This window comes from Acipenser ruthenus, chromosome 1 (genome assembly GCF_902713425.1).
Source record: "Acipenser ruthenus chromosome 1, fAciRut3.2 maternal haplotype, whole genome shotgun sequence".
In the NCBI taxonomy this organism is placed as follows: domain Eukaryota; kingdom Metazoa; phylum Chordata; class Actinopteri; order Acipenseriformes; family Acipenseridae; genus Acipenser; species Acipenser ruthenus.
Window position 1 is genome coordinate 23129537 of NC_081189.1, and position 13973 is coordinate 23143509.

A 13973-nucleotide genomic window follows, 5' to 3' on the forward strand; every position below is an offset into this window, starting at 1 on the left:
TAATAGTCTCCAGGCCTCATGAACAGGATATGCAGGGTTTATTTTCTTTCTAGACAAAAATGAGATTTTTGCCTCAATAAAAATCTATTCCTAGCTGCGCCCCTGATTAAATAAGGCAACCTTCTCTGTGTTTTGAAGGTTACAGGGATCATTAGTATTATAGCTTCAATGAATAGCTGCTATTAACTGAAGCAGATAATGCCATGAAAACAGAAAATTCCCAGTGATGGTAATGATGTTTAAAACTGGACTTGTTAGTATGGGGGATATCTTGATCTCCGCTTTTATGGAGATTCAAGTCACGAAGCACTGATTAAACTATGAAATCAGGATTGATTGCCCCATACCAGCACAAGTATGTTCTTTGACACTTGCAGTCACGTTTGATTCCTTCTGGATTGCCTTCAAGTACATGCTTCTGTCAGAAGGGGTAGATGAGAAAACATTTGTCAGTAATATCAGTGTGCTATTGGATAATGAAAGTAGTTTGACTGCTTTGATACAGATATAATATGATCTATTATTATGAACTGCCAAAAAAAATGTAAACCTATATCACAGCTACACCTTTTTCCACATACATATCTATATACAATGCAGTACTAGTCTAATTAAGAAATACACCTGAAATACTGCACCAGTAATTAACAAGGGTAATGGTTAAATCAGCAAGACTTAACGACAGGTTAAAGTTGAAGTTGTACTTGTTTTGTTTGTAAACAAACACAATTAATAAAATATGTATGTACTGTATGATATGCTAAAGATAATTAGAAAATTGAAAACAACAGTTGCACTGTATTTATAAACTGCATGAGTATTTCTTTCATAGTGTATTATATTTTACGTGACTGGTGCATTAATAAAAAAATGTTTGCAATGCAATTAATGTCTTGTTTTGTACACGGCGAACAAGACAGATTGCTTCCATTTTTGCAAATCTTTTATCAATGATTCCTTAATGTTTTACATGTGTACATGCAGATCAGGAAAGTATTTAATACATACAATACATTACTTCCACTTTCTTTTTGTTCTGTTGTCCTGAAGCTGTCAAATGGTTCAAGAATATTACACTGAACTGTACTGTTGTCTGACCTTGTAACGCTGTTTCACAGGGCAGAAAGAGGGGTTGCTGTTTTGTATTCTTTTTGTTCTTTCAGTTTAGTATTCCACTCTGCTACAGTGTCAATGTCTTTCAGTGTGAGAGGTAGACACATGACACAGGCTGCTCATTAAACTTGTATAGCATTTCTGCTGCTTTATAAGAATGTCCACCAAGCAGGAGCAACACAAGCAGTGCTTAAGAGGTCCATTAACTACTTTGATCTGTACTTTGGTTGAAAAACCCTCGGTTATACAGGTACTTTCTGCCTAAACGTTGGTGTTAATATATCCTCTGCGCTTCATATGTTAATATAGTGTTACACGTTTTTGGAAATAAACAAGAAAAAAAAACAGACATTGATTTATTTTAAAGAGTTTAGCATTGTATGTGATGCCCCTAACAACCTGATACTGTTTCTACTACTATTGAAACCCATTAAACAATACATTATATGTGTATATAATCATGCCTTTTGTGTGTAATGTCCTCTTGGCCTAGAGATATAGGTAAAGAGCCTGGCATCGCTGTCCCGCTTGCAAACACTGTGATCTAGGACAGGACTGCTGACCTTTGAGTTATATTATAGATCCTATACATTTATTATAAAGAAAAGGGCTTGTAACCAGGAGGTCCCCGGTTCAAATCCCACCTCAGCCACTGACTCATTGTGTGACCCAGAGCAAGTCACTTAACCTCCTTGTGCTTCGTTTATTTAGCAGACGCCTTTATCCAAGGCGTCTGCTAAATAAACAAATAATAATTATGATGATTATGATTATTATTATTATTTTTAAGGTACAACTCCTATGAATTCAACTCTACATATGTTTATTTTTATTTTGAGGACCAGGGTAAATTTACTCCAAGGCTTAACTTAAGGTAGGGCTTAGAATAATCTTACAGTACACTTTATTTATGGTAGTGTCAGCTGCACAGGCACACAAGCTGTCTCCCCATATTGAAGTGTGACATTCTATGAACTAACCAGAAGTGTTTCCGCAATTACCTGCAGCCTGCAGGCTATGCTTGTCACCTGCAAATTCAGCTGTAGCTCTGTGAAGCATTTAAAAAAAAAAAATTCTGATAACATGTTAACGGTAACACCAATAGCACAGGTATTTTCAACATCATATTATAGGGCATGTTGCTGTATAAGTATTATGTTTACTACACATTTGAATTACCACTGTCTCCAGACCTGTCATGAAAACATTTCTCGGTTTATGAAAACATTAACATTTGGTATAATTGTAAATGTGGGGAAAAATAATAAATAAAACAGATATAATGATTTTTTTAAGCGTATACTTTATTATAAATAACCCTTTTTTAATAGAATTTCATTGTTCTTGCCAGCAAACTGAACTGCATGAAAGTCACAAAGCTGAAATAATGCAAGTAAGTCTGTTTGCAGCGTGTTCACATGAAAAAAGAAAGTCAGTAATTTTGAAACCAAATGGTATTAGAAGCACGTGAACATGGGATATTGGTATCCAGTACCTTTTACATCACAGAAACATTTCTAAAAAATAAAGACACAATCATCAGAATTATTCACACATTTTAAAAATACTGCAGATGAAGAAGGGTCTGTGTACATTATTTTCATCTTGTATAAATTAAAAAACTCAAATCTATATTACAGAGCTCCTTCTCAAGTGGAAGCTTAAAGCACTTTTGTGGTACTTTCAACAGTACGTTATTATTATTATTATTATTATTATTATTATTATTATTATTATTATTATTATTATTATTATTATTATTTTATCACATTGGGTTCAGTGATGTCTGAAAGAAAGTTGATAAGCACTATAATTACTACAGCCTTTACAGAACAAAAGTAGCACAGCACACATACACTTGAAGTGGCTATTGTTTTGTGGAGGATGTGCTCCTGAGAATAGTTCAGATACTCTGGTTATTCTAATGATAGAAAGCAAAAAAAAAAAAAAAAAAAAAACTACAGAAAAAATAAAACACAGCTTCAATAATTTCAGCTTTACTTTGAAATCATCGACTACAGATGGACTGCCACTGCTATGTGCTGGTAAATGTCCTTTGGAAGACGCTGTAGAGGAACTAATGACACAAAGAATACATGTACACAGATACATCCACACATACATACATACAGACACCCACACACTCACAATTGAGGTAAACTCCCCTTAAAGGAAGAATGAACTGGAATGTCAGGATGACGTTCTGTTGTACCCCACACCTAAGTGCTTCTCCAACCAGAGTTCAGCTAGCTGCATCGTGGATGCATAAGTACTTGCTTTGGACCCCAAGCACATCTTATATTGCTTGGGATCTAAGTTTGGGTCACAGTGAACTGGATGGTAAATGTGGACAATTCCAACCTCTTGGCTTCGAAAGGCCTTCAACCCTGAATGTAATACTTTAGTAAAGAGATCTACATCTTCTAGTCCCCAACCTTGGATTGAGGTATCAAAGCCACCAGCTTTTATCAGATCAGTTTTGTATATGCAAGTGATCCCAAATCCATAGTCCCTCCAGAACCCACTTTTCTTGGTAAAAACAAAGGTGCTGTCTTCAGGAGGATTGCCTCCGTACACTATTTTTGGATCATACTGGCTGAAGATAACAGGATAATATACCTGCTCTCCCTGAATGGTATTGTCTCTGCACCTCTGCAAAAAATCTGCATTAAACATAAGGTCAACATCACAAAACAGCAGCAACGTGTTGTTCTCCAACTGCGATGAGCCCATTTCTAGAGCCAAGCCCCTGGAGAAATCTCCTGTCATGGGGATGATGGACAGATCTGCCTTGGGATACTTATTTCTGTATTCCTTTATTAGTTCAATGTGCTTATCTTTGTCTTGGTTGGAGTCGCTGTTGACTAGAATTATGGCTAGTTTTACATTCTGGTTTGTGATTAGACATGTCTTCTCAAAGTTCTCCATAAACCTCAAAAAAATGTCATATCTCCCTGTGAGAGGAACTAGAATGTGGATTTTCTTTTCACTCCTTTCCCTCATCTCTTTGGTTGATTCAGTAAACTGGAAGGGCGAGAATATCTTTAAAGAATTGGAAAGGAATGAGAAGGATTGAGAGTCTGTGTTGATGTTGTCAACAAGCTCTTTCACGTCAAGTTCCTCTGCTTCAATGAAGAAGGGCTTGCTGAATGACTGCTGAAGGTAGGCGTGTCGCCTCACTGGAACCGTAACCTTTCTCCCCTTGTGCTTTTTGTAAAGAAGCAGCAGATCTAAGATGTACTCTGCCCCATGCATGGGATCAACCCTGCGGTATCCATACTGAATCTCTTTGAACTCAATCACACGTCCTCTCGTCTTGGAGTTCTCATTGATCATCTCCATGACCTGAAGGACAGTGTCATCCAATGCTGTCCTCAGAAGGCTGTTGATACCTTGACGAGGCATCTGTTTCTCGGCCGTGGAATATAGATGTTTCCCGGTCAAGAAGTCCCACTCGATAACCTCGTTCCTTTCTGTTGGCTGGAAGCGTGTGTAGGAGGGCATCAGCCCCAGCTGTTGATCTGCCTTCTGCACCTCCATGTTGCTGAGCTTGCTCATGACGACGCTCTCCCTGTGGAGCTCAATGGTGTGGTAGCGTAGCTCCGAAATTTTGCGGCTCAGCATGTAGTTGTGCAACCTATACTGATAGGCAGGCCTCTTGTTGGGATGAAGAGTGATTGTGTTATGGATTTTGCTGCTGTGAAGTTCTTGGATGTATCCCTTCTTATTGTGTTCATAGTTTTCATAAAACAACTGCTGCATCTATGAAGTAAGAAGAAAACATAAATCAGAACAATATCCCTCAAAAAAGTTCTAAAAAGCAAACAAATTGAATTCAGCTATTGATTTCTGTGTGCAAATTAAGCTTGGGTTATCTTTTAAATCCTATAGTTTTCAGTCTAGTAGTTGGCTGGCTTCCAGAATGAAAGTGTTACACATAATCCATTTAATTCCTTTTGGCTTCAGTATATGTCTGCACTTTGTTTTCAATATACAGGATATCTGCTAACTGCATATGAATGCCATTTACAAACATATTAGAAAAGTGTACTTTGGTTTGTATTCTTGGCTGTACACTGTAGTCCATCCCTAAGTATACATTATTATTATTATTTATTTCTTAGCAGACGCACTTATCCAGGGCGACTGACAATTGTTACAAGATATCACATTATTTTTACATACAATTACCCATTTATACGTTTGGGTTTTTACTGGAGCAATCTAGGTAAAGTACCTTGCTCAAGGGTATTGAACTCACGACCCTCTGGTCAAGAGTCCAGAGCCCTAACCACTACTCCACCCTGCTGCCCCTAAATAAGATCACATAGATTTATTTTCTATTAAACTTACACAGTTGTTGCTATAATACAGAATATATATGTTTTTTTTTTCTTCCTGCATTGCTATCGATTTGATACAGAATTATAAAAGTTACAAATATTTCTCTTCATTTTGTTGCCACATTATAATTTTGAACTCAGTACATTTATTGTGTTCAAGGACATGTAGAATAATGCAATCTCTCCTCTAAACAATGGTGTAATGTTCTATAGTAGTGGAAAATATGCCTAACCAAGTGGATTTGATTAATTCAAGAACCCTGTCCTCCCATTAAAAATCTCATGTAGAAAAGATCAGCATAAAAGGCAGACAGTTAATTACACAGAAGCTGTTGTGTGGGACTTGATTAACAAACCATGCTGTTAATCAAAAATGGGTATTACGAAAAAAAAGCTTAATGTGTCCCCTTTTGCTGAATTAGGAAACCAATAAACTTTACATTTTTTTTATTAACTTTCCCATTAATTGCACAGTAGCACCCTTAGACCTTATACAGAACACTTTCCAAGAAGCATACAAAGTGTAGGGTCACCCAGGGTTATTTCAGTAGTGATGTCACACAAACTAATTAAACTATGATGACATGTAAGCTCTTTCACCACCCCTGAAGCATTAATTAAAATTACAATGCATCAGATATGCTACCACAATGTTTACTGTAACAATGAGAAAACAAAAGCAACTTAAAACATTTCTCCATTTAGAAATGTAAAACGGTTAAACACAATTTTGTGTTCTTGTAGCCTGACTATAGAAAATTATTAAAATTGATAACATTAACATTGTTTTTTTTCACACAGACTGGCAAACTGAACAACTAAAGACAATTGTGACACACTTGTAGTATACAGTATGAATTCATGCAGTAATGTACATTTTTCAAGAAATGGTAAATCACTGCAACCACTGTGCAATTGAGTGCAAGGACGTTTTGAGTTTTGGAACAGCTCTCGTGAGAAAAAAATTGACTAGTCTATGTGCTTTTTATACTGTCAGAGAAGAGAAGTCAGAGAAGCTTATATTAAGGCATTCAGTAACCAGGATAAATACGCTAGAAGGATACATCTGAACTATGTACACATATAGTAAAGAATGCAAAAACTGTTCTTTGGAAGTTATTGGTTGTTAAATTAGTTTAAAAAAAATCAGGATACTGAATTATATATTGATATACATTATTTACATATACATGATCAACTGACTAATGACTGATCATATTAAGAAATGTCTCAAAGTATAGTACTAAATAGATCTTTTAGAGTTTTTCCATGACAAATCTAGTTTACATTGCCAGCAACGACCTTCATTTTCCTTCCGATGAGTTTCTAGACCTGAGCTACTGCCTGAGTAATTTACTGTCACAGTATGAAAACACTCCCATTGCACTTTTCTAAAATGATTAATGTTTGCTATTATTTCAAGTCTTGTTCATGCTTATTTAGTAAACATAGCACAAACCCAACTGTTTAAAGCCTATTCCTTCAGACCACCTCCCCATTAAGACCCTGCATATTTGGTGATTTTAATGGAGTGATTCCACTATAAAAAGTAACTGCTATAGTCAGCATTATCATTCCTCTTTTAGAATTCTACAGGTGTATTGGACCTCATCTCAACAATCAACTTTCTGGCCACTGTATATCCTCGTCTTGCTATGGTTAACTCAAGTCCACACAAAACACCTGCTTTGCTGGATGATGTAATTTTAAGCACTTGCATTTCAGAATACACTGTCAATAAATGTTGGGCTCTGAAAGCGTTCTCTGCAGGATAAAGTACGGTGACATTCCCAGAGTAACAAACTGGCCCATAACTAGGTAAGCCTAAGCACTGTTAGAGGTAAGTGAAATCGGAAATAATCTAAATAGTGCAACTGGTCCAGAATGTTGCTGCTGCAAGAATACTGAGAAGTACAAAATGAACTGAACATATTACATATGTATTGGAAACTTTGCATTGGATACCTTTCAAATAATCTGGTTATTTTTAAGATTCTTCTGTTGACCTTCAAGGCTGTCTGGGGAATTGGTCCTAAATATTCATTTGACTTGCTGCATCCCTACATCCCTAGGCGTCAGCTGTGCTCTTCAAGCTCATAGCTGCTGGCTGTTCCCTCGACCAGGTGTGTCACTCTGGGAGAAGCTGGCTGTTCCCTTAACCAGGTTTGTCACTCTGGGAGGTGCTGGCTGTTCCCTTGACCAGGTGTGTCACTCTGGGAGGTGCTGGCTGTTCCCTTGACCAGGTGTGTCACTCTGGGAGGTCGGAGTTTCTCCACTAGTACTGCTAAACTTTGGAACTTGTTGCCACTAGTTGTGAGAGGCTATCATTCTCTTGAGAAATGTAAAGCACTGCTAAAAACACATTTGTATTTCCTAGCTTTTGGTAATAGGGAGATACATTTTTTATGTAAATCGTTTTGTAATGTTTGTAATCATGTTTTAATTTTAGTTAATGACATTGTACTTTGTATTTATTTATTTAGTTTTTATTTTTCCTGTAAAGCATTTTGGGATGGCATTGCCATGAAAGGAGCTACTGTACTTGTTATTAAATGTGTGGATAGCAGCTTCTTGCTTCTGAGTCTCTCTTCCTGCCAGTAGCAGCTTGCCTGTGACGCTACCCTGTCACAACCCGTCTATATATATATATATATATATATATATATATATATATATATACACACACACAAAGTAAAATAAAAGCAATAGCTAAAAGAAACACCTCAACCATACTGTCATACATCAAAGTCAAAAGTAGAGAATTGAATTTTCATAGAATAAATTGACTTTTCTGTTGTACAGCTGGAGGGTCACAATTTGAAGTATGGTTTTCAAAGACACAAGGGACCATTTATATTCTCTTTTATTTCTCTGACGTTAGGACTACCAGAGCTCATAACCAATCCCTGATTAAAATAGTTTCAAGGTACAACTGAGACATCATATAACACGCTGAATACATCTCAAAAGAAGAACTACACAAAAACCATCATCCCTGATTTTTTTTGTAAACCTGATTATTAACCTTTGATGTTTTCACTCTCCACTACAGTATTAGCCTTATCAGTAAAATAGATTTTGAAAATAAACCTTTTTTCTCTAACAGCATGTTTTCTCTAAAGTAAACAACACGTTATTAAAACTTCACTTGACCATTGGAAACAGTGAATCAGTGATCTTAAGTTGTCTTTTTTGGATCAGACAATTCTACCTCTTCAAAAGGCTTCCAATTCCATTTAAAGCTACTTTGTAAAGTTCCATATCAGTTTACAATTGTAAGGGCCACGTTGTAATTTGTTTGCTACTGTTGTCCTTCAGCATGTAGCCTGATTGTAACCAGCCGATATTCATTTTGTTGATGTCTGCAGTATTACACACACTGATGTTTTAAGTTATAAACATATAAATGGACAGACTGGTGTTCAAATATTGTAGTAGAAAAATTGGCATATCTGTAAATGGCCAATAAGAAAAGCTGAAAATGGCCAAGCATGTTGAGCATGTTCAAGTATGAATATAATTCTTACAAATAATACTGAAGATTAAAGGCTAAATACTGAATGTTGGCAATTCACTGACATATAGGTAACAGATTACATTACATGACTCTGTTTTCATGTGGCAATAAAAAAAAATAAGATTGCAATTACTAATTTAATGAGCATAGAACTAAAGTTATGAAACCAGTATAGTTATTAGGCAGAGAGACAGAAGCCCTCATTGTTAATGTTTCACAAGTGAATCGGTCAGATGGTGGCTACCATCGGTAAACATCCATAAAACCAGTCGCTATTTTTTTTTTCTTACCAAAATTATAATTTAGAAATCATCTCTTGTTTGTGTAGTTTTAATACTTGCTGTCTGTCCCATCTCCGTTCCACTCTGAATGGCTAGGGGTCGCTGTCAGTCAAGTCAACTCAGTGGCTCCTGTAGTTTCACTGTCAGCCATTTCATCCTGTTCTGACAGATCTCGTTGACTGAAGCAGCACTAGAATGCTCTCATTTGTTTAAATGACTGTCAATCATCAAACCTGCACCGACTGTGCACTTTCATTTGCCAGCTACAACGCCTGTCATACAAAGTGCCTACTTTGAAATTAGCGGGTTAAGGTGTAGGTAGGCTTTTGCTATAGGTATATACGGTGACAGTTACTAGTTTGATTTGAAAATGGGGCGCAAGAGGAAAACACTTAATGAGTATTGCACACAATCCCCTGAACGACAGCTGAGGTTTCCGCGGCAGGGCGAAGCAGGACTGTCTGCCTTGCCTTCCATTTGAGACCATTTTTAAATTTGTGCAGGATCTTTATCTATACAAGGTAGCTCCGCTGTGACCAAACGTTATTTCAACTAGAATGTTGGTAACCATGGTTTTGTTGCATGTTGAATATGATCAAGGGGTTTCGCTAAATGAGGCGTTTCTCAATGGCATAAAAAGTCTGGGGCTTTTTTTTAAGCATAAAGGTCGATTTCACCCATTCTCTGCTTCAATTGAAAAATAAAGATCGAAAAAAAACCCGGTAAATTATTCTAAAAATAAACTTTGATATTAATCGTCGATTTGGCAAAAAAAATTAAATCGAATAGTAGCAAGCCTAATTATAACATGAATAACTTGGCATATTTGTTTTATTTAAAAATGTTATTCACTGGAAAAGCCATATGAGCTAAAAACAAGTCGTTTACAAAGGTGTCCCAGGAAAGGCAAGAGCAATTACAATAACACACAAGCGTAGAACAAGCTTTCACAATCCATGTATTACTGCATTCACTTCACATCATATACAGACGTTCTCAAATTTGTTGGTATCCCTCCACAAAAAACGAAGAATGCACAATTTTCTCTGAAATAACTTGAAACTGACAAAAGTAATTGGCATCCACCATTGTTTATTCCATATTTAATAGAAATCAGACTTTACTTTTGATTTTTTATTCAACATAATATTGTAAATAATAAAACAAATGAAAATGGCATGGACAAAAATGATGGGACCGCTAACCTAATATTTTGTTGCACAACCTTTAGAGGCAATCACTGCAATCAAACGTTTTCTGTAGCTCTCAATGAGACTTCTGCACTTGTTAACAGGTAGTTTAGCCCACTCTTCCTGAGCAAACTGCTCCACCTGTCTCAGGTTTGATGGGTGCCTTCTCCAGACTGCAAGTTTCAGCTCTTTCCATAGATGTTCGATAGGATTCAGATCAGGACTCATAGAAGGCCACTTCAGAATAGTCCAATGTTTTGTTCTTATCCATTCTTGGGTGCTTTTAGCTGTGTGTTTTGGGTCATTATCCTGTTGGAGGACCCATGACCTGCGACTGAGACAGAGCTTTCTGACACTGGGCAGTACGTTTCGCTCCAGAATACCTTGATAGTCTTGAGATTTCATTGTGCCCTGCACAGATTCAAGGAACCCTGTGCCAGGCGCAGCAAAGCAGCCCCAAAACATAACCGAGCCTCCTCCATGTTTCACTGTAGGTATGGTGTTCTTTTCTTTGAAAGCTTCATTTTTTCGTCTGTGAACACAGAGCTGATGTGACTTGCCAAAAAGCTCCAGTTTTGACTCATCTGTCCAAATGACATTCTCCCAGAAGGATTGTGGCTTGTCAATATGCATTTTAGCAAATTCCAGTCTGGCTTTTTTATGTTTTTCTGTCAAAAGTGTCTTCTTCCATGGAGCCCACTTTCGCTCAAAAAGCGACGGATGGTGCGATCAGAAACTGACGTACCTTCACCTTGGAGTTCAGCTTGTTTCTCTTTGGCAGTTATCCTTGGTTCTTTTTCTACCATTCGCACTATCCTTCTGTTCAATCTGGGGTCGATTTTCCTCTTGCAGCCGTGCCCAGGGAGGCTGGCTACAGTTCCATGGACCATCAACTTCTTAATAATATTTGCAACTGTTGTCACAGGAACATCAAGCTGCTTGGAGATGGTCTTGTAGCCTTTACCTTTACCATGCTTGTCTATTATTTTCTTTCTGATCTCCTCAGACAACTCTCTCCTTTGCTTTCTCTGGTCCATTTTCAGTGTGGTGCACACAATGATACAAAACAGCACAGTGACTACTTTTCTCCATTTAAATAGGCTGAATGACTGATTACAAGATTGGAGACATGTGTGATACTAATTAAAGAAACTAATTAGTTTGAAATATCACTATAATCCAATTATTTATTATCTTTTCTAAGGGGTACCAACAAATGTGTCCAGGCCATTTTAGAATATCTTTGTAGAATAAGCAATAATTCATCTCTTTTCACAGCTTCTTTGCTTTATTCTATGACATACCAAAGGCATGCAAGTATACATGATAAAATAGCTTTTAATTTCATCACTTTTCAGGAGGAATGAAGCATTATTTCAATGAGCTGTAAGGGTACCAACAAATTTGAGCACGTCTGTACAATCACAAGGCTGGTTCAAGTGATCAAACAGCAATCTCTTAAAATGAGAACGTGACACTGTGGATCTCAGTTCTATGGGTAATTTATTCTAGTCTGAGGGGGCAGCGAAAGCAAAAGCTTTCTTTCCCATAGTATTTATCACTGTTGGTACTTTGAAATATTTGGTGTAACCGACATTTCTTCAAGAACAAACACATTTAAACTCCTGGAACAGACTATTTAAATAGACCGGCAGTAACAAGTCTTGCAGTGGAAAGACGTTTCTTATGTTACTAACAGTACTTGGTAGGCGTAAGCAGGGATACTGTGTGCTTCATTATCTTGTTTGCAAGCGCTACTCTGTAAGAGAAAGTTTGTTTACAGCCCAATTATTTTTTGTGAGTGAGTGTGTGTGCATCTGGGGAATAAACAACCTGAAAAATAATTCCTTATCAGTTATAAAGGATTGCAGTTATCTGCACTAGAATACAAATATTAATAGTAATATATTGGATTGTATCAGAAAAATCGTACCATTTAACAAACTTCTTGAAGCTGTAGCTGAACTGCAGACAGCATTCAAAGATTCAGTCAACTTAAGATATTCAAATAAGACGCTATTGTCAAAATGTTGGTCTAGACTAAAAAGTTCCTATTTTAGGATTGTGTGTTTAAAGTCATGGATGATTTACCGAAAACATAAAGTAGAAAGATCCACTAAACAGGAGACATATACTGGTAACTAAATTCCTTGACATAGACTAACATCTTTCCAATAACAGTGTCATCTAAAACAGCTGTGAGTTTTACATTATTGAACAAAGAACACGGTCTAAAATTGACACTGACTGATGATTTAAAAGCTCAGCTAACATAATAAATGGAAGTTTACCAAGCCTGGACGTATCCCAAGAAAGTTCATGCAGTTCTTGAACTTTATGAAAGGCTGGAGATACATTTCTGTGACTTTACCAAGTTATGAGGATGTAGCATACTTACGAAAATGCCACTATTAGAGTTAACCCTTCAATAACTGATCATTAAGACAACTTTTATAATTCTCCTTAAATTCACTTTCATTTTTGCTACCAGTTGAACTGAAAAGTTAGATTTTAAAGAGTTCAGCCCAGGCTACTGATATCCAGCAGCACTAAACTACAGTACCTAAAAAAGTAAGGCAAAGAGATCAGTGATTTAAACAACGAATACAAGCGACACTTTCGGTTCTTTTGATTCTTATTTGTTAGTACTATCAGTTATCTGTTATTAGCTGGTATGACTCTGCTACTTCTGATCTTTCACTGTATCTTCTTATGATTCTATATGACATACGCATCCACAATGTTTTAGAATTTTCACATCCTAGCTTTGTATTTAATGTATTATGCTTTGTTTTCCACTGTATTTAATGAATTATGCATTGTTTTTCACTGTATCTTGTAAAGCGCTTTGTGATGGTGGTCCACTATGAAAGGCGCAATATGAAATAGTGATTGATTGATTGTTTGATTGTTTGATTGATATGTGGGTCCTTTATTAATCCCCAGAAGGTGCTGTTTATTGTGACTAGATTTTTGAAAGAAGTAAAAGACCAGATTTCATCCACAGCACCCTGATGACAGTATAATCTTTTATTTTTTATGATGCAGAAGGAAGGAGCGTCAAGGAACAGTGAATACATATTCATTTAGATTTTAGTGAAGAACATTTAATTTCTGTGCATGCTGTGTTTCTGTGCAGGCCTTTTCTGAGAAATACGACATTCAACTTATCCGCCATAGAGTGGTATTGTCCATCATTTAATAACATAAATGAGACATTATTAAAAATAATGTAGACTGTGTAATAAGATATACAGACAGGGGGAAGGGGATTATGGAAATATTGCTGGGAAGAAAATTGTTTTATTTTTAAATACCATAATAATATAATGACTTTATGGTCAATTCTGTTTTTACTTGAAGGTTACTGCGAGCACAACAACATCAATTCATTCAGTATGTATATATTTTCATATTGTTACAAAAACAAAAGCAAAAGGTTAATAAAACAGGGGCCACAAAACTAGCAGCAAGCAGCTCAGAAGTTTGATTATTCCCAGTTTAGGTAACATTAGGATGTATTTTCCCT

General features: G+C 36.5%; 1 protein-coding gene across 1 annotated transcript in view; it reads right to left on the reverse strand.

Moving 5' to 3' along the window:
- Positions 1 to 2396: 2396 nt before the first annotated feature.
- LOC117408494 (chondroitin sulfate synthase 3) overlaps positions 2397 to 13973 on the reverse strand; it is a 108726-nt gene continuing 97149 nt past the window's right edge. The window contains exon 3 of the mRNA XM_059022268.1: positions 2397 to 4875. Coding sequence (XP_058878251.1) covers positions 3304 to 4875 — 1572 coding nt within the window. The 3' untranslated portion in view covers positions 2397 to 3303. The remainder of the gene's footprint in view (positions 4876 to 13973) is intronic.